Source organism: Motacilla alba, chromosome 6 (assembly GCF_015832195.1).
Source record: "Motacilla alba alba isolate MOTALB_02 chromosome 6, Motacilla_alba_V1.0_pri, whole genome shotgun sequence".
Taxonomy (NCBI): domain Eukaryota; kingdom Metazoa; phylum Chordata; class Aves; order Passeriformes; family Motacillidae; genus Motacilla; species Motacilla alba.
This window is the reverse complement of record NC_052021.1, coordinates 28,514,760-28,538,704: the sequence shown is the minus strand read 5'-3', so window position 1 is coordinate 28,538,704 and position 23,945 is coordinate 28,514,760. Positions and strand designations below refer to the sequence as shown.

The following is a 23,945-nucleotide window of genomic DNA, read 5'->3' as shown; positions in this document are numbered from 1 at the left end:
AGGAAAAGAAGGGCCCTTGAAGATCACAAAGGAAACTAACCATTAGTGCCTGGAATGTGAAATCCCTCTGACAGATTTATAACATGACTACTGATGAATTTGTGTCTGCATTGCTTTTATTAGTAGTGACTAGCTACAAATGCCAGTGATTAGAGCTGGCTGTGCTCACTCTGAACGAGCAAGATTTCAGCCACAATCAATCCAACTCACACCTTAATTTGTCTGGAGAACAAGATTGATTTGCATCAGGTTCAAGCCAGAGAGCAAGATACTTCTACTAATGAAAGTGTGTCAAGAAAGGATTTTGAACTCAAGTACAGCCAGGTGTCTGTGGATAGCTGAAAAGTGTAAGGAGGCAAAATTTATAATGCTAAAACACTATTATAAGCTTGACAAAAATCAAATGAACAAGCAAGAGATGCAGCAGCTGGTGAACAGCAACATAAAGTATAAAACATGGCACTAGGAAATATTAAAAAGAGAAAACTATAAACTTGCATGAATCCATGTGATGGCTTGTAGTTAAAAAGATCAGAACCAAATTGTCACAACCAGTGGACCTCATGGTTACAGAAGCTCATATTACTTTAATGAGATGACAAGTGACAAAGAAAACCATTTCTACAATGATCAATGATCAGAAGACCAAAACTAATGAGACTGGCCTGGTCCTGTTTGAAGGGGAAAGACCAGCAGCCTTGATGGAATTTCATGGTTTCTGCCTCTCTACTGTACACCACATATGCACAAAATCCAAGTTAATAATAATTCTGACTTTTCAAATGTCATTAATTAGGGGATAAAAGTATTTGTCTTCAGAAATATATAGCAGGCAACACCTGAAGAATACTTTTTTCACCCTGAAATAGATTTTTTTTGCTGCAGTCCAACTCTGCCTTCCACAACACTTTTAGCTCAAAAGCCTGGAAAACAAGTTTGTTTGTGCTCAAAACAAGCAACTACAAATCTACTAGATGTAGAAAAGAAGAAGTACTGCTCACATGCTCAGATTTGCAAGGACTCACCATGCTGCAGTTGCTGTTTGCTGAAATGCACTTCTTGTCGTCGCACCACTGGCAGCCGTTGGTGTTGGCGGTGCAGCTGGCGCAATCCGCGTACCGGTAACATCTGTCGTCTGCAGCAGCTGCCACACAAACCAAACAGAAACGTCCCACACAAGGAGAACAATGCCATGTTTCTGACACTTCCTCAGAGCTTTCTCTGTTACAGCCTTCATTTGAACTCTAGCCATTCAAAAGGGTTTAAGTTACTGTAGGAAATTAATTCTGTTCAGTTAACAGGATTTACTCCTTTAAAAATTCCTTCAGTAACAACTTTATTTGAAGGTTCCTAAGTCTCATATCAACTAACAGAATATTCACTGATTTACAGCATGAAAGCTCTCTCAGCACAATGCAAAAATCAAGAGTAGGAAAAACTTTTTTCAAGTCTTTTTCTTTCACTTATAACATGGAAGAATGATTTTCTTCAAATGTGGGATTCTATAAAAATATTGGATGGCTATGCAAGAAGCTGAGATAAAAGTAGTAAATAAAACAATCTAAGACAGATAGGAGCAACACATGGACATTTTACATCTTTTTTAATCAATTTATAAACCTAATAATGACTAGTAGGCTAAAGCCCTGTCCTTTAGCTACAAAAAATATTTGAAAAGGAGTTAATGTTATATTCTTAGTAATGGGACTTGGACTAAAATTTAGGTTATGTAAAATCATTTAAGACACAATTTATTACTTCTGTTTAATGGAGGCAAGGTTTTAAAAATCCCCATGATGCAAAATAGGAGAATTTGTATCATCTCCTATGCTGATTACTGTGTTTAATTCCTGTTTGGTTTGGCTCTTTATTTTCAGGTGCATGCAAGCTTAAAAGAGTCTCTTGGAAAAGTCCTGTCATCCAAGAATCGATCTTTTTTTTGAAAACCACTAAAATTTCTGCTTATCCTTTAATATTGACCATCAGCAGCTTCTCAGATGATACTCTCAACCAGGTAACAACAGAGCCAAGTAATGTAAAAGAATATATGAAAAGTTGGATTTTGGCAAAAAACTACCACCTGAAACAGGAAGAATTTGACAGCAGTGAAACAGTGCTGTTCACACAACTTCTTCAGAACTGGAATTATACAGACCTCATCTCTTCCAAATTGAGTTGTACTTTATTTCCACTGCAGCACTTTTTGAGAAACTGCTCTATCTTTTTTTTTTTCCTTCAGCCTGTCTGTGCTTTGTTTTGTTTGGCTTTTATAAACACCTATTGCTATGATCAGCTTTTTATAAAATCCACTTTTTATCTGTATTACTTTTGAATATTATGCCACAAGATCTTTTTCTTTTTCTATACAGATGAAACTTTCTAGACTGTAGATCTCTAAAAGTTCTGAAACTGTACAAAAGTCATTTTCCAGAAAACTGTACCTGGATATGTTTTTGTTATATCACGTACCTCTTTTCTTTCCTGAGTTTGAGACTTTATAGCCAGTCTAGAAACAAGTACAAGCTATCAGAAAAATAACATGTCTTGAAGTATTGATTAATAGCAGTGCTAGTAACTTTTCAACAAACATTAAACACAGACTGGCAGTTTAATTGTATGGCAGTTTGTACACACAGCACACAGCCAAAGTCTGGGAAGCAATTTTACACTGTGCTGAAAGGAAAGATGCACAGAAAAAATAGTAGGTGCATGTAGCAGGGATAAATATTCTGTTCATGTGACATATAAGAACAACACTTTCACAAGCAATTTATTTGTGACAAGCCAAAATGCTTAGGAATAGGTTGGAACAGTTATTCATAACAGTAAATTGCTGTTTCAAACAATACAGCCATCACAATGCCACAGAGAAATTCATATGACAAACTTGAACTCATATGACACACTGCAAAGGGCTTGTTTGCCTCAGGTTTTTTTCCAGCTGTGCCTGCACTATATTCTTCTGTACAAATGCTTCTGTTTCATAGGTAATCTGCTTGAAGCAGTGATGCTTTCCTCTCTTACCAGCACAGACAGGTATGGGAGTGCCATATGCCCATAACACCAGGTATCACTTGTAGTGCCTATTTGTGCTCCCATTGTTCTGCTCTGCCTTAGCACCTTAAACTTGTGCTCTTCTGCATCTACTTCTCTGCATGCAAAAAGAAAAAGGATTCTACAACTGAATGATTTTTTTCTTTTTAATAGATCTCTTGCACTGGGTATTCTCGCAGTGGAACACTCTTAACATTCCAGTCACCACTTCCACATGGTTACTTCTTTGAGGGTTGCCTACGCCCATCTCCTACACAGCATTACAAACCTGACTAGAATTCACTTACCTGTTTTCTTGGGACATTTTGCTCTAAGGATATTATTAGCATGTCCAGATTCCCAAGATTCACAATGTTTCTTGTTCCACAGACACCTTATTCCTGGACGAGCATTTTTGCACAGCTCTTCATCTCTGAATGCTTCACAGTTGGGAGGCTTGTACACGAGGATGTCATTCAATAGAACACTTGAAAAACCCCCAAATATATACATGGATCTATTGGGGAAAAGCAAGGAAATGTAACTGTTATTGTAGACACATTTTCTTGATTTCTTACCTGTTTTGATGCACAATTAAAAACCCACATACAATCATTAAAAAAATCTTAATCGTTCTCTAATAAAGACTCTATCAGAGGTTCCTTTATTGATTACATTTTCAATTTATTTCTCCATGGAAGTTGAGAGTTCAAAAAAATTGTTGAAAGCTCCATGTGCTGTATGTGTTATGGAGTGGCATATCCAAATACGTGGAAAAAAGAATGAAGAGCTTTGGAAGAATGCACTCATTTTTGCAGTTAGATATTGAGAACAGAGCATTAAATACTGGCCTGCTGAAAACAAGAACATTCTTTTCAAGACAGGCAACAACAATTGGCAAGATGGATATTTGGTTTTGGTAACATTTCTGGTGCAGTAGCTGCTGACACAGGAACCAAAAGACTAAACCTGAGTCTTCACCCTTCTCATTAAAACTAAGAACTGTCTCAGGTAAAAGATAGTAATAGAAAGCCTCTACATCTGTTGTATGATATACTCTTAAAACAGAATTAATCACAGAGCTACCAATAGCAGAAATCTGGAGAGGGTCTTGTATTGCACTGTTTTGGTACCAAAAACCCTACCAAAAATACCACTAAGTTCTTAAAAAAAAAAGAAAAAGAGGACATTTTTAATGTAATTAATAGAAAGTGAAAGTTCTCAAAGTATCAGACATGGCTTAGATAGCATAAAACACAGAAATCATAATGAAAAACTATCAGTTGCTGAATTCATTAATTCCAAGTAATTTTATGTTAATAAATAAATCTGTTCATTGATTAATGTCAAGTGCTCTGTGTACATATTTACAATTTAGTGCTATTTTTGTTAAATGCAGTCACACTCTTATTTGTAGCATTCCTCATTACCTCATTTCTGACCTATACAGGATCCTTTTATAGAGGATCCATAAGTTGCCCACAAATACTTCAGTACTGACTTTATTAGTGTGATGAATAATGTGCAAGAGGTACAATGATCTACAGTACTGCAACTTAAGATAATAGGCCAGTTGGCAACCAGCAAAAAAAACCCTGAGACAAGTTAACAATACACATTTCTTTAAACCTGACTATTGTTTTCTACAACTTCTCCCACTTAATATCACCTAGTTGCTGGCAGGCTTTTCCTCCTTCAGGTGGTAGAGATGATAACTGTATCAGTATCATCAAAATCTTCCCTTTTTCCCACCAAATTTTAGTTACATGGTTATTTTATGATTGTAGAAGAATGAAGAATTATATAGCATACTGCAAAGAGAAAAATATTTCTCCCATCACACCTAAGTGAGGGTTATAGTTGGTACCAAATATGAAATTCAGTGTAGCCCTCAAGGCTGAGAAAACACCTCAGTACCCTGGAACATTCACCTAAAATGTCACTGAAGAGATTGCCAGCAGACTGGGGATTAGCTGTACTGATTACCTGATGAGCACCATTTTCTTTCCCTTTTAATAAGTTACATCAGTTCTGTTATTGAACCATACTTCACTTAAGTGTGACTTCTGCTACAGGTTTTTCCTTCAGAAAAATGGCAAGGAAAATTTAAGAGACACTTCATTTACCCATTACTGACAACAGCAGTGTGACCAAATCTGTTGACATCTCGATGCAGATTAGGTTTTGGTAAAATCTTCCATTCATCACAAGCTGAAAGACAAAACACCAAGCATATATCAAATAATTTGAAAAGTTTTCAGCAAAATACATGGGAAGTATATTTTAACCACTCAAGGATAAATCAACCCTACTCCTTTTAGATGCATTTGTGAGTAAATGCTTCAAGAACCTGTCAGCAAAACTGATCTATCCTAACATTTATCAAGACCACAGGACATTCATAGAAGAGTCACTATTACACATATAGTTGTCTGCCTTCACAGCCAGTTTCAACACCCACAGGAACAAGCCCTGGCCATTGTTGCTATCAAGGGATCAGTAATATTGCCCTCATGTTTACACGTTCTCAAATTAGCTAAAGGGTTTAAATTTTATAAGTATTTTATGGAATATCTATGGCAGTGAACTAAGTTCTTTTCTTAAGTGTTTAAAGATAAACTATCACTCCTCCAGATTTGCAACTCATCTCATTACTGTCTTACTTTTGCTATCTTGATTTAAGTATGCTACTAATTACTTTCCACATACTTGAGAGGAATGCTGAATCAGGATCTCCATGTCAAATTAATTATTCAAGCACATTTCTTTTGGAACTGCTGTACACAAATGTGGTTTCTGTGTGGTTTAATTTTTCTTTCCTGACTAGAGTTTTAGTTCTTCAGAACAATTACTCCTTTCTTCATTATTTCCTACTTAAACTTTACTGACTTCATAGATGCAAATCCCACAGTAATAGAAATAGGGAGCACTTTCAGACTGAAACTTTGAGGAAAGTACAGGGCTTTTGCACCTTACTTTGGGTAGAGGCATCTCTCAGTAGTCAGATCATAACACCTCGCTCCTCAGCTTAAAAAACCAGAAATGGATAAATCCAGGAGGAACAAACTGTCTTATAAGCTGGTCTCATTCCCACTGTCAGAACAGCTCAACTCTGCCAGGGCTACTGTTCTGTTCTACTGTTCTGGCACTTCTAATGCAGAAAATTATTCACAGCAGAAAACTATTGACAGCAGCACCTTGTGCAGTCAGCATCCTGTTAGCAAAGCACCCTGGAACACTCCGGTGCAAGGTCACACAAGGATGGACTCAGCACACAGGAGGGGATAGCACGGCACAGCTATGGCAGCAACACCACTAAGTCAACTCGGGCTTCCACCAAACCACAGCCTGAGCCCAAGACAGCCAGAGGGAGACCATGGCTCTGATAAATAAATTAACTACACCTCCCTATAAATTGGAAACAGAAACTAAAAGCACGTTTTTACTGGAGTAATGCAGATGGCTCAAACAGCAATAATTTTGACATCAGGTGGTGGACTCCATGGAATTAGCAGTGTGAAGAAAGTATAGCAAGTTTCATGCACGGTCTTATGGGAGCAATACATTCCAAAATTCTTACTTCTTCCTCAACTCCTACCTTCTATCACTATGATTATTAACATCATATTATCATAACTATGGAATTAATAATACACTTCATCTTTCACAGTTGTTCTTATTTTCTCTACTCAGAGTGGTGAAAGTATGCACAATGCCAGAGAGATGTTCCTGAAACAGTTTCAACCAAAAAACAAGCATTTTAACAACTGACCAGCAAAATCTTACTGTTACACTTTAAAATCAAGTCCTTGCTGCTGTTAAGTGACTGCACATTAACAGACACAGCACATGTGAGCTCATGTGCCTTTGATGGTAAAGGAAAGAATTTAGGAAACCCACACCAAATTTCCATCTGATTTTAAAACTCACACTAAATTTTCATCTGATCTTGGGAAGTGTTGACATTAATTTTCTTATTTTTACAAACATATACATTATGAACATAAATATATAGTCCTTCCTGTAGAAATTTATTTTAGAAAAAGTGGGATTTAACACCTAGGGAAGACCACAAAACCATATTAAAGGCTGATTTTCAGATGAGGAACCCCTGAGGGCTGGAGATATAATAATTCCTTTCTTACTGATGGTATTTTTCAAACTGGCAGGTCTTTTCAATACAGTACAAGGAAAAAAAGAGGGAGGGAAGCTTATTACAAATAGCCTCCCCTCTTATCTCCTCCTAGATTTCTCAATGACTTCTGAACACTGAACAGAGTACTGTGCAAGAAAAATACTTTTGCTCAGCTTTCAATTCCTGATGTGAGTTTCTCTGTACAGTTGATTAATACAAAATACAGATAGCTAGCTAACTGATTCCTGGTGTTTTTCAGTAAAGAATCAAATTGAATTCATCCTTGCCCATCATCTTCAAACTCCTTTTGAACAACTCTAAGCAACTAAATTTCCAGACTTCACTGTACCATTCCAAGGAAAAAAACAAAACAAATGGCAAATATAATATGATTTACAACATGATTTATCAATATTAGAACATTCTGTGTGTTGTGTGCATCATATTAAGGCTAATAATGATGATAAACTGTGCAGCAAAGAATAAAATATTTTCCTCCATAAAATGTTATGCCCTCAAGGCATTTTACTGATAGAAAGCAGAAGATAGTTGTATCTGTTCTATCTGTAACCAGGTAAAGCACATAACACATGGAAGCACATTCTGCTTTTAACAGAAACAGTTACTAAGCAGATGAAGAAACAATACGATTCATTCCCAACTTATTAGCAGAATTTTTAGCCACTGAAAAATACAAGGGGAAATAAAGGGATTTTTTCCTTTCTATTATGAAGGCTTCTGCTATGAGAATAAGCTGTACCACATTATAACATTAAAAGAAAAAGTTTCATCCTCCTCCCTGGTGTGGATTAAACCGTTACCAGATGATACAGAAGTGGCTCTGACAGCGAATCGCCAGTCACACACATTTCTGTGATGAAACACCACAGAAATGCACTGGATTTGAAGCAATCCAGCTGAGAAAATCCCCACTTGAACTTTGCACAGGGTATTGCTCTCCAGAGCCCTCCTTCCAACAGGTCAGGCCTCAGCACATCTCATCTACAACCTACTGGCCACACTGCATTCCTGATAGCAGAAAGGATGACCTGGACATTTCACAGGAAAGTTGTCAGTGCTGCAATAGTATTCATACACTACTGGAAGGTTTCCCAGTATGATTTTATAGGAAAAAAAAAAACAAAACAGAAAACAACCAAATAATTTCTAATCAACCTTGTAGTGCCAGTAAAATACTTGAACACAGAATTTGATTTTAAAAATTTAACTAATTAGGCTTACCAAAATGTGACTAACAGAGGAAAAAAAGTATTAGAAAAATAAAAATAAGAAGCAAAAGTTGTTAGGACAGTCTTTAAAAAAGAGGAAACCAATGCTCCATACTTCACCTCCAGGATCATATTTTTATTTTGGCACTGCAGACTGATATAGTGACAACATCTTACTGCATTCAGAGCTTCGTTTTAAGAGAAGGTATATGAAACCATTACTTTATGCTTACATTTATCAAATTGCTTCTAAATTTCAAACTATTTAAATAGGTTTGAAACGCCAAAGTATTTATTTTGCTCAATCACATTCTCCAACAATGCAGTGCAGCTTTATGAGCTACATAGAATCCAATGCCAGCTTATGCTTCTATTTTGTCTTTACATATTCCTAATAATTACTAAGTTCATTTTTCTTTTGTAAAGTGATGCTGGTTCACAACATATGGACACCATTATACCTCTGGCTGGTTCTCATTTATGACTCTGGACGACTAAACACTGAACATAAACAGCTAAAACATCATGAAAGTTATGTACTAGCAGAAAACTTATTTTCTGAGTCTTTCCACACTTCATAAATATTTTTCTTTAATCAGATAATAAAAACCTCCTTGCTCTCAGAAAAACACAATAGCAAGTATGTTCAGAACAGCATGAATCGAATTTAAACTCTAGAACTAACATCTACAACAGTCTACACACATAACAGTGACTCCCCAAGCAGTAAAAAGAAATCAACAACCTCACTCTTTGCTATTAAAGGGAGCAATTAGTGCATTATATTATTATGGCTTTGCTCTTCTAACAGCACAGCAATATGGAGGTAATTGCTGTTACAGACTGCACCAAAACTGCATTTATAACTTAAGTGTTTAGGAACACATAAAACTTAATCTTTCACAGGCACTGATTTACATTTTCTTTGTGATGGCACACTGATATCCATTTGTTACTCCAAAAACCAGGAGAACTGCAAAAATAGATGCACTCATATTGGAAAGAAAAAAATTCACAGATATTTAAACTACTTCATTTTGTTAATGGCAAAGACTAGAGGTGAAACAATTTACTTTACAAGCAAACAATTTATGAATAAACAATTCATTTTTATGACAAAATACAAGCAATAGGTTTGATTACAAGTGGAACTAAAGTCAATCTCATGAAATAACTTTGAATTTTTTTCTAAAAAGGAGAATGTTTCTAAGCTTTCTTTGAATACCCTAGAAGAAACTTAATACTTCACATGCAATATTGTCTTTAATAAGCAAATGAATTTGCATACTATTTAATCCATAATAATAAACTGAAATCCAGATAGTAACAAAAGAAATATTGTGGAATATATTATTAGTGTAAACATATGGGTCATTGCACTTCTCCCACAGATCCAAACAATGCAGAACTTCAACCACCACAAAGAGAAAGCACAGAAACAGCTGCCATGTTCCAGGATTTCAGGTTTTGGCTTTTATAGAGATTCCCTGACCATAATTCTCTGATATCAAGGGTATCCAGACACCTTAGCAATTATCAAATGTGTAACAAAAGGACTGAGACTAAATACTTCATAAACTCAAACTTAGGCATGCAGAGATATATTTATTAACTGCACCATTTTGGCCAGAAACTAAAATAAATATCCTTAGTCTTTAAAAAAAGCTTTTATTTAATTGTATTTTAATACTGGCTGCAGTAGTTAGAATCTGTTTTTAACTCTGATTCTGTGTGTCAAATAATATCTATTTTTATCTGCAAATTTTGCATATGAATATTCATAAAATATAATCTAAATTACTTTTCGAAGATCTGATTGGAACAGAAATGTAAGTATTAAATATAAGGGGGCCATTGTAAAGAAAAGCCATAACCAACATCATTCAGAAAACTGTAGGTCAACCCCAGCATTCAAGACAGTCCCCATTGCCAAGCTTCCTCTTTCAGATTAATGAAGCGATGACAGCACAGATGGAAAATACCTGACCTCTACAAGAATGACCCTCTGAAGATCTTTAAGGGGCTTCCAGAGCAACCTAGGGGCAACCTGGTGGTAAAAAAATCAACGCAGAACTGAAGTATACCAAGGCCAGATTTCTAAAGCTCTTTTTTTTTTCTTTTTTAATGCAGCAGCCTTCTCATTATGTATTTACTGCTATATAAATGAATACATCAAGCAACATTAAACTATGAAAATTTCACCACAACAGCAGTTTTTATTATGTCTGTCCATCTCTGTGTCTTCACCTTTAACAAATATGCAGTAGGTATTGCAAATTACTGAACTGAGCTCTTGACTCATGGCACATTTAAATGTCTAAAACTTGTTATAGACTAAGCTCAGAAATTAGAGAGCAATGACTGACTCAGAAAAGCAGAGGGGAGAAAAAGGTAACTCTGTCCTAAGCTTGGTAAAATGAATTGCTCTCTGGAGATACCTCTCTCTGTGCCTAGACTAGAGGATTGTGGATTACCAAACTGCATTAGAAACCAACCTTTCAGAAAGCTGAGCTTGGCTGAGATGAAGCCACATGAACAGTTATTCCACATTAATATGAAAAGCAGAGTTTTCATGGGTAATAAAAAGCCAAAGCAATCTATCCAGAGGACTATGTCACATATAATAAGAGAGATAATCAAAAGTACTCTCTAGCCCAACTTGAACATAAATAGCATAGGCTCTATCTCCAGGATTCAGCTGGTTTCTAGACAGCACCCATTTTTTACAAGACAAGGCTAACACTCCATCACTTGCAAGGTATCTAGGAAATGTGATGCTGATAGCATCGTATATTTTTTTCTTCCAAGCATTGTTCAAAAACTCATGATACAAAGTAAATAAGATTCTGAAATATACCTATTGCATAATTATTTAATTCTTCATGAAATATTTCAAGTTTTCTGAAAAATATGTCTTTATCAAATGTGTGCTGTAAGATTTGTTTCTAAGTTGGTAAAATGAATATTACAGAAGAATAAGTCTGAATCAAATAAATCTTCATATAGTTCATTTTTTAAGATTAATTACTGCATCCAAAGAGTGATTACTACATCCACTTCTTTCGTACTTCAGTTTCATAATACATGGAGAATGTGACTTGCAAGAGAATACAAATACCAAATTAAATATAACCAGCTAGACAAACCAAAATACTGTTCTACTTAAGAAAAAAATAGTATAAAGCATTTCATGAAAGATGATATAAAATTATCAGCGTGCGAAAGTCAGAAAGTTACATTAATTCAGATCTTATGACTCACACTATTGATCTGTAAGTGCACATTTACAAATAAATGTAGACCAATAAATAATACTATGCTCCAAAATGAGAAAAGAGCTCAGTTTCATTAAAAATTAAATCCACATGTAAACTGAAGTGAGAACAAAATCAATAGCTCACACCATCAGATGCCTGTTAGAAGCTATGGAATATGCAATAGAGGGTTACAGTAAAAAAAATCAGCTGTTTTATTTTATTTATTTTATTTTCAGCTAAGGTATAACTTGCACACCCATTAATACTGGCAGGAAATAACCCATATATATTCCATGTACTGAAGTTAGTCATTATTTTTGTATTAAAGCAAAGACACTGGATTGATATCTACAGTGAATGCCATAAAGAACCATTGCTAGTCCTGAAAGAAGGATCATGTCTCAGCCTCTTCTACCACTGTAAGCAGCTGATAAACGCTTGCCAAAAGTAGATCCAGGCAATATCCACAGGCTATTCTCACCAGGAGCATGCATGAGTTCATTTCCCAGGCTGCTCTGAAACATTTCCCTTTTTTTGGCTCCCAGGACAAGAGACTCTGCTTTTTGGCCCCAATGTGTGCTGTATGATTACATTTAAAGCCCAAATACAAGTTATATGTTTATATTTAAAGCCTATGCATAAAATATGGACATGAACATCAGGGAAGGAAAAAACTATTTATGGTAAGAACAGCAGTGGCACAAGATAGGAAAAAGATTATGTACTCATTAAATCTCTTCTATTTATAGCCTCCACAATCCTATAGGGAAGCTTTTCCAAAAGTGTACAACTCAAAGGGTTGGAACCACTCACCAGAATGAAAGCTGACACCCACCTAGTCTTGTCTTATCACAGTTTTCCTCCAAACTGTATTCTTATCATATATTTACAAACAACCATCTTTTTTGCTCTCAGCCACTCTTGTGAAATTAAATATAACACATCCTTTTATCATCTCCTAAAGGCTCCTCATGCTTCACTCAGCCCTAATACCACTTGCTATGTAGAGCCTTTTTTCAGTTTGTCTTCCCTAAAAGTGTGTTGCCAAAATACTACAAAAAATATCCAGGGTCTTGAGAATGGCATGGATGCTGCTGTGCCTTGCCCCACAAACCAAAATCTTTAGACAAAATGGAACAAAAATCTGTAAAATTATAAATAACTTGAAGAGTTTGGGATCAAAACTATAAAGAATCACATTAGCTGGACTTGAGAAAGCAAAACTGTGGTATTTAAAACCAAAATGAGAAAAAAAGCAGCACAATACATACCTATATCATATGAAAGAAAGTCAGCAGAAAAACACTTTGCACCGTTGCTCAGGGAAGTATCATTATGAGTGTTTCCACCAAAAATGAGCATAGCTCCATTGATTAAGACAGCTGAATGAAGGTATCTTGCAAAGCCACTCTCTTTCAAAATAGTCCTACAAAACATAAGAACAAATACATACTAATACATGAAAAACTGGATATGGGCATCAAGAAAATTTGTACATGAAAGCAACACAAAACAAGAATAAAAGTAAACTACAGCTCAGTAAACACAATGCCATTTAATCAGATTGTTTTCTCATGCTACAAAAAATATATATTTGTTTGAAGTATTACACTTTTAGTTAAAATAAAACAGTTTGCCAAATAATATAGCTGAAATTAGTTTTAACATGTTTGCATTCTTCAGAAATTATTACTGATATGGTAACTTTTACTCCAAACTGAATGAAAGCTCATTCATAGCATTAATTCTTATTCTTATATATCCTTAGCCACGTTAGTTTTTTGCTCAAGAAATGCACTAACAAATTCTTTAGAAGGCTAAAATAATTTTTAGACCATCCTTAAAATTACAAAAGGGAAAAAAATTCCTCATTAACTGACCACACAGACTAGAAAAAGAAATGGTGGAGGGCATTCTAGGTATAATAAAAACACTTGCACTGCTTCATAAACTTATTCAGACTGGTAAACTAAAACATAGCAAACTTCATTGCTAAACAAAAAACTGTCCTGGCAAATGAGGCTTTGATCTCTATTCACTTCAGCCTCTGTGTGTGTGGTCTGCTTTGTGCCAGAGCAATGGCACAGCCCCAACAGTAGCCAAGAGCTATCAATGCCACAGTTTGAAAGGGGCAGATGTGGGGCCAGTAGAAAGAACAGAACACAAACTTGATTCAATCCCAGCAAATAAATCTTACCAAGGAAGAGAGTAACCATCTGTGGGTTTTGCCAGATGAATTAGTTAAGCAGACCAGCTGTAGACATGTTTGTGAAGAGCTGATTAGATCACCCATACAAAATACCTTCTATATTCTCCTAATAACCTTTCATTGTTTCAGTAATCTAAGTTTACAAGTTTAGACTCTCATTTTCATTTCTGTTACTACACACTGCTCAAATCTACAATAAAGCTGTTGGCCATTTGTTTCCTATAAGAAACTGACTCAACAATCTTTCCTTATGATTGAATAATACTGTCTCTCTTGAACCACTCCTATTTGTTCAGTATTTTTACACCATCATCATCATGTTTGAGGGAAAAAGTTTAAAGTACATCTCATTTTTTGTACATAATAATATAAATCAATCAACAAACTTGAAATATTTTAAGTGATAAAAGATTGCATGTTTAAACAAGTTGAGAGGAAAGCATCAAACCTGAATTGTCATATTATTATTGAAATAAATTCCCCCCTAGCCGTGGAAAGTAACATCAAAAGAAATATCAAAGACTAAATGAAAGTAAATGAGCTTTTTTATTGCTTAAAAATGCGACAATTCCTTCAATCCACTTACATACCCACACACGTGCTTCTGCTTTTGACCCCTTTTTTTTTTTCTTTCCTATTAAGCAACTTGCTTTTCTCTTGTGTATTTCTGATTAACATACTTTGAAAACAGAGCACCACATAAGTGTGTTTTTCTAACCACGAATTGGCTTGATACAGGATACGTATGGTACCCCCAAATAAATGTGCTATTTCGGTTCAACTCACCAGTTAGCAACACAGAAAATCAGAATTACATGGAAGTAGAACAAGACATTATTTTTAAGTTATTTTCAACTGGCAATGGAGGAATTCTGCTAATATGACTTGAAAGAATGATAATATCCTAAGAACATGTCATCTTTGTCCATTCGGACTACAGAGACTTTTCTGTCTTTTGCTTCTCCAGTTTTCTCCAGCTTCTATTGCCTAATTTACACTAATTGCTATACACTAGGCTCTGCCTGGACGATCTGCCTCGCAGCTGTCTACAAACAGTTGTGTTGATCACTAAAGGCCTGAAGAGACATACACTTTTCTGGGGATAACTAAGGATTCTACTCTACACAGTGGGTATAAAAAAATCTCTACAGATTTCTTTTTCGGGCTGCTCACTTTTCTACTTGTGACCCAACTACGCTGCCCCACTCCTGGTCCCTACCACAGTGTGGGTTTTTTTTTTTTCCTGTAATCTGCATATTGCATGCTGAGTTTCATCCCTCCCAGTAACAGCAACTTTTCCTCAAGATTCAGCAGAACTGGAAGTTTGTTAATTTGGCCATGATTTTCACTATTCATTAGCATCACTAATGAGGGCAATCTAGAGAACTCTCCAACACATATCAACCCCATGCAAATTCTGTGAGAGCCTCAGCAGGTTTCCCCTGAATGCATTATTTATGCACATACTCGTGTATCTGCAAACATGACTCCGTGTTAACTACGCCAGTGCCAAGTGCTGCAGGCAGCAGCACCACTCTGGAACGGTAACAGGCACACCCAGAAGCCAGCAGGTGCTTTCAGCTTCAGGCCATTATCCAAGCCCAGCTCCACGTTGAGTCCCAGCTGCAGCAGCAGGGCAGTAATGCAAAGCAATGCAGGTATTGCCAGCCCTGTAATACCCCAGTGTGTGTTAAGAATACAGTTCACATTAAGAATTAAAATACTGCCCTCTCAACATTCCAAGAAACACAAAGCTTGTTTAATTGATATTAAGAAATGAAAACCTACATGCAGCTGAGTTGAACAGGTAATTAGATTTATATACCTCAACTTACTGAAGCCTATTTACCCTCTGCCAGATCAGCCACAGAAATGGACTGAGTGTCAGAGACAAACAGTGAGGACCAGCAAATGGCATGAACATGGGCATGAGAGAGCCATCAAAATTCCAACTCTTCCTCATACCACATGCATCCAGTGCCACATTCAGTCTCTTACCTCACCGAGTGCTTTGAATGCTAATCATAAGGTGTCACAGATACAGTAAACAAAGATTCAGATTTTTGTTACTACATGTCATTACTCCATCCTCTGAGCCCATTTTCAGTCCCATAGTAAAATTCACTTCCAGTGTAAATCTCACAAAGACTTGAGTTCTCTACAAGCTGCAGAGAATTCTACATTATTATAGTCACATGAAGAATTCTTTATTAGTTTTTATATGAATAATGCATAAAAATATTTCAGCAATTATTATTATTATTACTTTATTGTCAAACAGATCATCAAAGGAAAAAATATCACTTTGTTCCAAAAATAGAATTAGAAAGCATTAAAATTCCAGAAACTCATAAATACATTAAAACAAAACCAAAAAAAATTCTTGTATTGATGTTTCCAAATGCCATGAGTTAATAGTATTAGAACCTCAGTGAAATCAAACCCATGTTTCCAACAGCTTAGATCAGGTTTTGGGTGCTTAAAGTGAAGCCATTAGAACTCTAAACAAATATTAAATTGCAACAATAAAATGTTCAAAGAAATAGTTCTTGATCTCAATTTCTAAGAAAAAACATTCAAGGTCACTTTCTGAACATGATATACAAGTAGCCTTCATAAATTACAATAAACTTGAGGAACAAGGAACTGATAGAAATAGAAACACCAAGAATATTCATAACTAAGGATTCTTACATAATACCAGAGGTCTTCTCTCTTATTTCTGATAGTTTTGTGAAAGATAACCTTCCACAGTTCTCAGGGTATTCTACTTCTTTAAATAACAGCCACTGTAATGTACACCAGCATAAATATACTTGATCATACCATGAGGAAACAGTTCACATGTGCTATTTCTGCACAGTGGTTGTTGCTGGAAAGGAGAAACTCTTCCTAATTTGTAAGACATGCACAAAGCTTCCTCCCTGCCATCCTTTCAGTGAATAGCTCCACTAATCCATTGAATCAAGTCTAGTCCCTCATCACAATTCTTCCATTTTGTTGCAGAGAACGTGTTTTTCTGAAATGTGCAAAGGGTATAGAGGTACCTGCATGACTTTGCTAGAACCTTTCTCTACACTTCTGTTTTCTTCAGTAACCTATAGCTTGGTTTCCTACATCACAAATCCAACTTACCATGTCCGAGTATTAACTTCGTATCTGTAAAGATCATCCACCAATCCATATTTATTTCCAGGCAATGCTTTGTATCCACCATGGACATAAATAGATTTTGTCAGTTCATCATAGACACTGGTATGGCCATATCCACCTTGAACAATCGCTCCTTTCGTTTCTGGTACAAGCCAGGAGTTAGACCCTTGAAGAGACATTAAAAAAAACCATAATTTAAAGGTTTCCTACTGCTAAATCACAATACTAGGAGTTTTTATGATATAAATTAATTTCCAGTATAATTCTGAATATAGCAATAATTATTGGGCTTTATTTTAAGAAGTAGTTTTATACCAACGTATCAAAATATCTGCAATTAGATAATGTTGTCAGACTATTGCCTGCTATTCTTAATCAAATCAAAAATACATAATTGTTACAGCTGCCAGGCAGTATCTCATCCTCTCCCACATGTGACTTGAGCACTCGCACAAACAAACAAAAAGCCCAAAGCTTTTTGAAATTATGAAATTAGGAGTTATGATTAATTCTCACCAGAGAAGGCTGATGAGAATTCAGTGCTCCAGCTCCTTCAGATTCATTAGAAACACCTGTGCTCAGTCACAGGGAGCCTGAGGAGCCTGGCAGACACTGAGCTGCAGTGAGTCATGAGAAGCACGTAACATAAGGCAGCTCCAAGTGTGCAAAGATATGGGCAGACACTTTGGGAGTAACCATAAAATTACTGAGCTAAAATCCATTTCCAACCGCTGTTTCTTAGTTCTTTAACTGCAAATATACCCATTCAGTTGCAGAAGACTCACAAAAGAATAATTTGATAGCTGCTCATTCAATTGGCATTTAAATCCATGTTTTACATCACATGATTAATAAGTGCAAAGAGACACCAAATAAAACCAGCCACAATAGCTGTTATGACCGAAGAAGAGAAGAAGAGAATACAATTGGAAAATATTTTACCATAGCAAAAAAAAAAAAAAAAAAAAAAAAAAAAAAAAAAAAAAAAACCTATTAAGTTCCTGCAGCCTGTAGCCCCAAAATGTCTTTTTTTCTGCCCTCCATCTTCCCAGATGATGATGTAAGTCACCAAAAGAAAAGAGCAAGCCAGGAGGTGTTTCCTGCACAAGGCAGCCTATACAGAAGAGCCTGTGATGAGTGGGAGTCAGTGCTACTGACATGAAACAGAAGAAGTAATTCACTTCCAGCCTCGTGGAGATTGTCAGAACAGAGAGCCTGGACAAGGACATCCAAAGTGGAGCAGTTTCCCAATTCTTAACCTCAACTGGCTACCATTACAAAGTTACTTATCCAAGGCTAGCACACACCACCATACACCTTGCTTCCTGCGAAAGTCAGGCTAAATCCCATTCTAATTTTTATGTGATATTATGTAGGTAGCTTAGATTAACTCTTTTTCCTGCAGATTCTCAGGAAGAGGCTCATGATTTTCAGTTATCACTTTTGCTATCATACTTTCCTTAAATAATTTCCAGGCACTGCCTTTATAAGTTACATTTTTTTCAGTAACAAGTGCTTATGGCAAGTTTTAAAGTACAGATTCTGAGGAAGAATTGTGATGATTTTTGTGTCTATTGTGGTATTTGTGATAATACACTATTTATAACTGACACAGAATATTTACATTATTTATGTGTAGTGTAATGTAAGCAGTATTTTATTTCAATCCCCATGTTAGATATTATCAAGCTATGAAGAAGTGCAATTCTGAACACAAATATCAAATTTGTACTGATAATACTGTACATTACATACATATTACTTTGATAACTAATAGATTTACTTGATACAATTTCTGTAAGAGGGCTGGTGAGAAATCAGCCTGCAGATACACATTTCTATTACCAACAATATCTTCATTTATTTATTTAATGATCAGTCCTAGAGATTGGCAGATATGCTTTTCAGGGAAAAAGAACTATTTCTCCACATAAATTGGCACAAAGCTGTTGATCATATGCATAATAGAATATTTTGCATTTCTATCTGACTGGTTCGTGTAGCAGTTATGGAGCATTATGGTTTATGTAGCAATGTTGTATTTGATGACTCTGAGGTCTTTCTCAACCTAAATGTGTCTATGATTCTGTGTAGCATTTAGAACACTGTCACAGTAACATTGCATATTGCATCACTTTACATGACTTGGGCAGAAATATGAAAACCTGTTCCTTCTTGAATGAAAAAAGTGCTATAAATAACTGCAGAAATTCAAGGAAAGAGGTCCAGCAACATCTTTCTGAAATAAGAGCCAAAAGCAGTGTTATGTTGCTCCTTCTATTTCCCATTCTAAAACTTAGCTGAGTTGCCTGAATTTCAAATACTGAAATGTGTATGTACAGTTTTGATATCATTCATGCCTCAGCATCTTGAGTATTGCATCATTCATACAAAAATACAACCCTGTCTATATTTAAAGACATTACTATGCACATGATCTGACTTTTTGAAGCTTATTGATATGAAGCTTCACCTACCTTTTTCCAACAAAAAAATCAATTTTTATTGAAGATGTTTACATAACCCTTCTCATACTCAGATCCCCCCCATCATTATAAGAATATCAATATATATATAAAAATAAGAAGTACTTATTTGACCAAACCAGTCATTGAAATTGCATTCTCAAGAGCTTAAAAAGTCAAATGCAGAGAGAGCTTCATGAACAACATGCCAGAAATAAGGAAAGAGGAGGTTTTTATTTTTTTTCCGGATTTAAATTTCAGGTCTAGTACACAACGTAAAAATAAGGAAGATACATTGGTCCAATCTGTCCTTATCATAATACAACCTTCAGATAGATCAGGTAAAAAGAACAAAATGTCCAAGAAGCACCTTGGTGAGCCACTTTCATTTTATCACAGTGACAAACTTGAAAATTTTACAAGCAGCCAGGAAGTCTATGTTAACTTCAACAAAAAAGAGGAGGCATGTTACATCATGGGGCCACTTTTTTTTTTACATTATTTCAAAGAAATACTTATAACCAAAAGCAATCCAAAACCTACTTCTAAAGCCACTAAAAAATTGGCCTAAAATACCATGATATTTTGTTAATCCAAAGAAATCTGTCTTGTAAAAGAAATAAAATAAAATCACAGAAGACTTATTCAGAAATTTCTTAATATATAAGGAGCCTTTATAAACCTCAGCTAAACCAAAACAACATTATTATATTCACCTTGAGACTCACATTGAGATTCTTAGAAGGTTTATGAGGTATTGCTAACCTAAAGGGAAATAAATTTCTCTGGGGAGTAACCCAGAAAAGCTTTATGGTTCAAGTTAGTAAAATCATTCGCATAATTCCCATATCAGGATTTACTGGCTCCTCAGAAGTCGTAAGTCTGGGTGCAGCAAGAAAGGACAACAGGAAGCTCCCTTCTTCCTTCATCAACCACTCCACACCTTTGGAGTGGAAATAAATTCATGTGTTTTTGCATGGTGAAAATCTGCCTGCAAACCCTGTCCAAATATTCCAGAATTTATTTTACTGTCAGAGAAATTACTTTCTCCCCTAATCCAATAGTGCCAGAGACATTTTGAGATTGGCTACACCTTTGATTGGCATGTTTTATTAATGAGAACTACATACCTACACAAAAAACTAGTGATTTCCGCAGTTATTTAAAACCTCTCACAGCAACTAAATAAGGCTTTATCACCAGAATTCCATGTACCAAGTTCATCAAAGAACTGCATCCTAAAGGTTTCAGTTCATATGAACCAAAGGACAAACTACCTCTAAATCTCTTTCTAGGCATGTGGCAAATGCTTGAAAAAATAGCCTTCATGAAGACTAAAAGCCATACCAGACAACATGTAGAAACAATAACAGTAAAATTTGAAATGTTAAAGTAATATGCTTTTAAAGCAAGTAGAGAAAAGTAAGAACCTGAATTTTTCTTTCTATAATATCAGAAGCCCTTATCTTTATGAAACTTCCTTTCCTATTCAGGGGAATTCATAGGAATATTTCTAGTTTCCTGTGCCTTTTAAGTTTGGATCCTGAACTGCTAAAGTCCTCCTAAAACATCACAATTCTTAATTCAAACCACCAGCTGGAATTTCATGGTTAAAAATGTATTCCTACAGCTGCAAAACTGTAGATAAATGCCATGGCCAACACAGAATTCAGGAAAATTTACCACAAAATTCACTTCACTTAGAGGGAAGGGAAAGGAGGGAGATGCAGAGAGGTGAAATAAAACATGAGAATTCTCTGTGGCAGCAATGTTCAGGTACCACCTGTTCTGCAAAGCACTGTGAGCCCCAACAACCAATCCTTCATCAGATGAGGAGACTCACTGAAGGCAATGGATCTCCACAGTAACACCCTATTCTGTTACAAGTTTCCTTTGTGTTTGATGCAAGTGAAGCATATTTTCTCTAATCAACTCAATCTCTCGCTAGAATACAACAAAAATATACTCTTAAAAAGGAGACATTAAAAATTGAGAATAATTGACACACAACTGACAGAGAACTGCTTTCTCTTAACTCCAAGCTTATCCTCATGGTAGGGAAGGTTTGAGGGTTTTTTCTTTGTTTCTGCGTGTTATATATGCTCAACTACACTGTTTTATTAATCCTTCACAAACATAGCTGTAACATTAAAAAAAATAGGAACAAGCTGTCCATTTCAACCATAAGGCCATCAATAAAATCAGCCAGGCAGAAAATTTTACAATAGAAATCATGTTCCCTTCTTCCTAATTAAAGTAACAATAATAGGTGAGAATAAAATTGGTATTTCTAGTCCATATTAAATTAGCAGCATGCGAAGAAGCAAATAAAGTTCCAACAGAAGAAGCAAATCATTTAAAGTTTTCCAATAAACATTACAGTGAATGAGCATGCAGAAAACTAGAATAACGTATTGTTTGCTTCACAGAAAAAAGAAAATCATCTTTGATAGGTCAAAAAAACAACTTTCTCAAAGTCAGTTTTTCTAAAAAATGGCCTTTAATACTTAAAAAATATTAGAATACTGTTGTAAAACATCATTCTAAGACCAGAGTTTTATGGTAGCTTTTATGCAGTTAAAGTGGAATTTTTCAGTGTGAATAAAGAACATTATGGTGCTCTTCCTCTTACTGCCATTCACTTTTATCCTTTTTCAACACTGTTATATAATTTTGACACTGCTATCAGAGATAATTCCAGAGAGCATAAGAACCATCTGAGTTTCAAAGGGATTTCCTGAACCTACAAATCTGTTTAAGCAGTGATTATATAAATATGCATATATGAAAAAAAAGTTAAATTGAACAATTAAAAACAATTACCACCCCTTAGCATGTAGGTATTACTTTGAAATTTTGTATTATGCCTTCTGCAATTCCATATATAACTGACTCAGATAAACATAACAGAAAAAAGGAATTAAACAAAAGTAGAAGACTATAAATTTAATTAGTAGGCATATAAATATACCTAAGAATTTATCAGGTGTAGATTTTCAATACTATTCCATTGAAACAGTATCTTGACTGTACTATGTGTATGATAAAAAGATTTATCTTAGTTTATTTAATTTTAGCATTTAAAATCACCCCAGGAACAGCTTGCAGTTCACAAGGGGAACCAGACAGACATGGTAGCTTATTTAGAGAAAATCAGAGTTCATTTTCAATTATTACCTCTAACAGCAACATGTATACCTTTAAGAGAGAATCCTATGTATAATGATAAACTAAGTTATTACATTTAAAAACAATCCAACAGAAGGGAAATAACATACCAACATTAAAGAACCTTTAAAATAACTAAATTACTGTTGGTTTTGCTCTTCTACTGTGTGGTAAAAACAGCAAGTCTGTGTTGAAAAACTATGTTCCATCAATTACCATGGTGAAGAATTTCTGGCTTCAATTTTTATCCTCTTTAGGATACCACAACCACATACCAAAATGGAAAATGTCATGGTGCTCCAAGCACACATGAAACACTTATTACTTGACAAGAAATCTTATAACTTGAAGGAAAAAAAGATGAGGCTTTATTTAAATTGGAAAATACACGTTTTTCTTTCTGAAAGAAAAATCAATTTTTTCACTTAAAAAAACCAGCACTTTTTGTATCAGTTTGTGATAAAAACAACTTGAAAGTGACTTACTGATGTAGTATTCTTGCACAATGCTTGTGTAACCATATATGGAAGAATATCCAAAAATTACAATCATAACCACATCTCTGCTGTCCAGCTCTACTATGTGTGCTGAATGACCTTCCACAGCATACTGCTGTCCATGGACAAGGACTGCAGGAATTCTGGTACTCCATGTTTGACTGGGTATGTTGAAAACCCACAGTTCATCAGTGACATTGCCATAACTCGTTTCAATTTTGCCTCCATACATGTAGATGTCTTCCTGTAAAAATGGGAAGGGAGAGAGGAGAAAGCAAATAATGGATTACAGAAAGATAATATCTCAACTGCATACTCCTCTGCTGAGCAGTATTTCATAACTGAGCAATCTGATTTAAATCTTCACATTTAATCTCACATTAACCAGCTCAATATCAGACACTAATCCCAGACAATGATACTTAAACTAAACCAACAATGATAAGGAGTCTATTTCTCTGAAAAATAAACCTAGCCATGAAAATGACACCAAAAGGAATCTCAAAGAGATTATTTCATCCAGAAAACCTTTAATTACATGGCACTTCTAATCCATACTGCAGCATTCTATTTTTTAAAAAAGCTAAACAGAAAGGATATTATATTGTTTTCTTAAGGAACAGTTCACAGAATTAAAATGCAATTTTCCACACACTCAGTCTATGGGGATTTCACTCAGCACATGCACAGGAGAGCACATTCTCTCCTCCTAGCAAAGTAATTTAAGTTCTGAGAAAATCCAGTCACCAGAACCCAAAGAAAAGGGAAAATGCATTTATGGAATCATAGAAGGGCTAGA

General features: G+C 35.4%; 1 protein-coding gene across 4 annotated transcripts in view; it reads right to left on the bottom strand.

Annotated features, from left to right (window-relative positions):
* Positions 1-23,945, bottom strand: part of ATRNL1 (attractin like 1) — a 435,696-nt gene that overhangs the window by 346,594 nt on the left and 65,157 nt on the right. For all 4 annotated transcript variants that reach the window (XM_038140021.1, XM_038140022.1, XM_038140023.1 and 1 more), the window contains exons 8-13: positions 23,135-23,390; positions 16,999-17,182; positions 12,926-13,080; positions 5,160-5,244; positions 3,342-3,550; positions 1,026-1,144 (exon numbers count right to left, since the gene is read on the bottom strand). In XM_038140021.1, the coding sequence (XP_037995949.1) occupies positions 1,026-1,144; positions 3,342-3,550; positions 5,160-5,244; positions 12,926-13,080; positions 16,999-17,182; positions 23,135-23,390 (1,008 nt within the window). The remainder of the gene's footprint in view (positions 1-1,025; positions 1,145-3,341; positions 3,551-5,159; positions 5,245-12,925; positions 13,081-16,998; positions 17,183-23,134; positions 23,391-23,945) is intronic.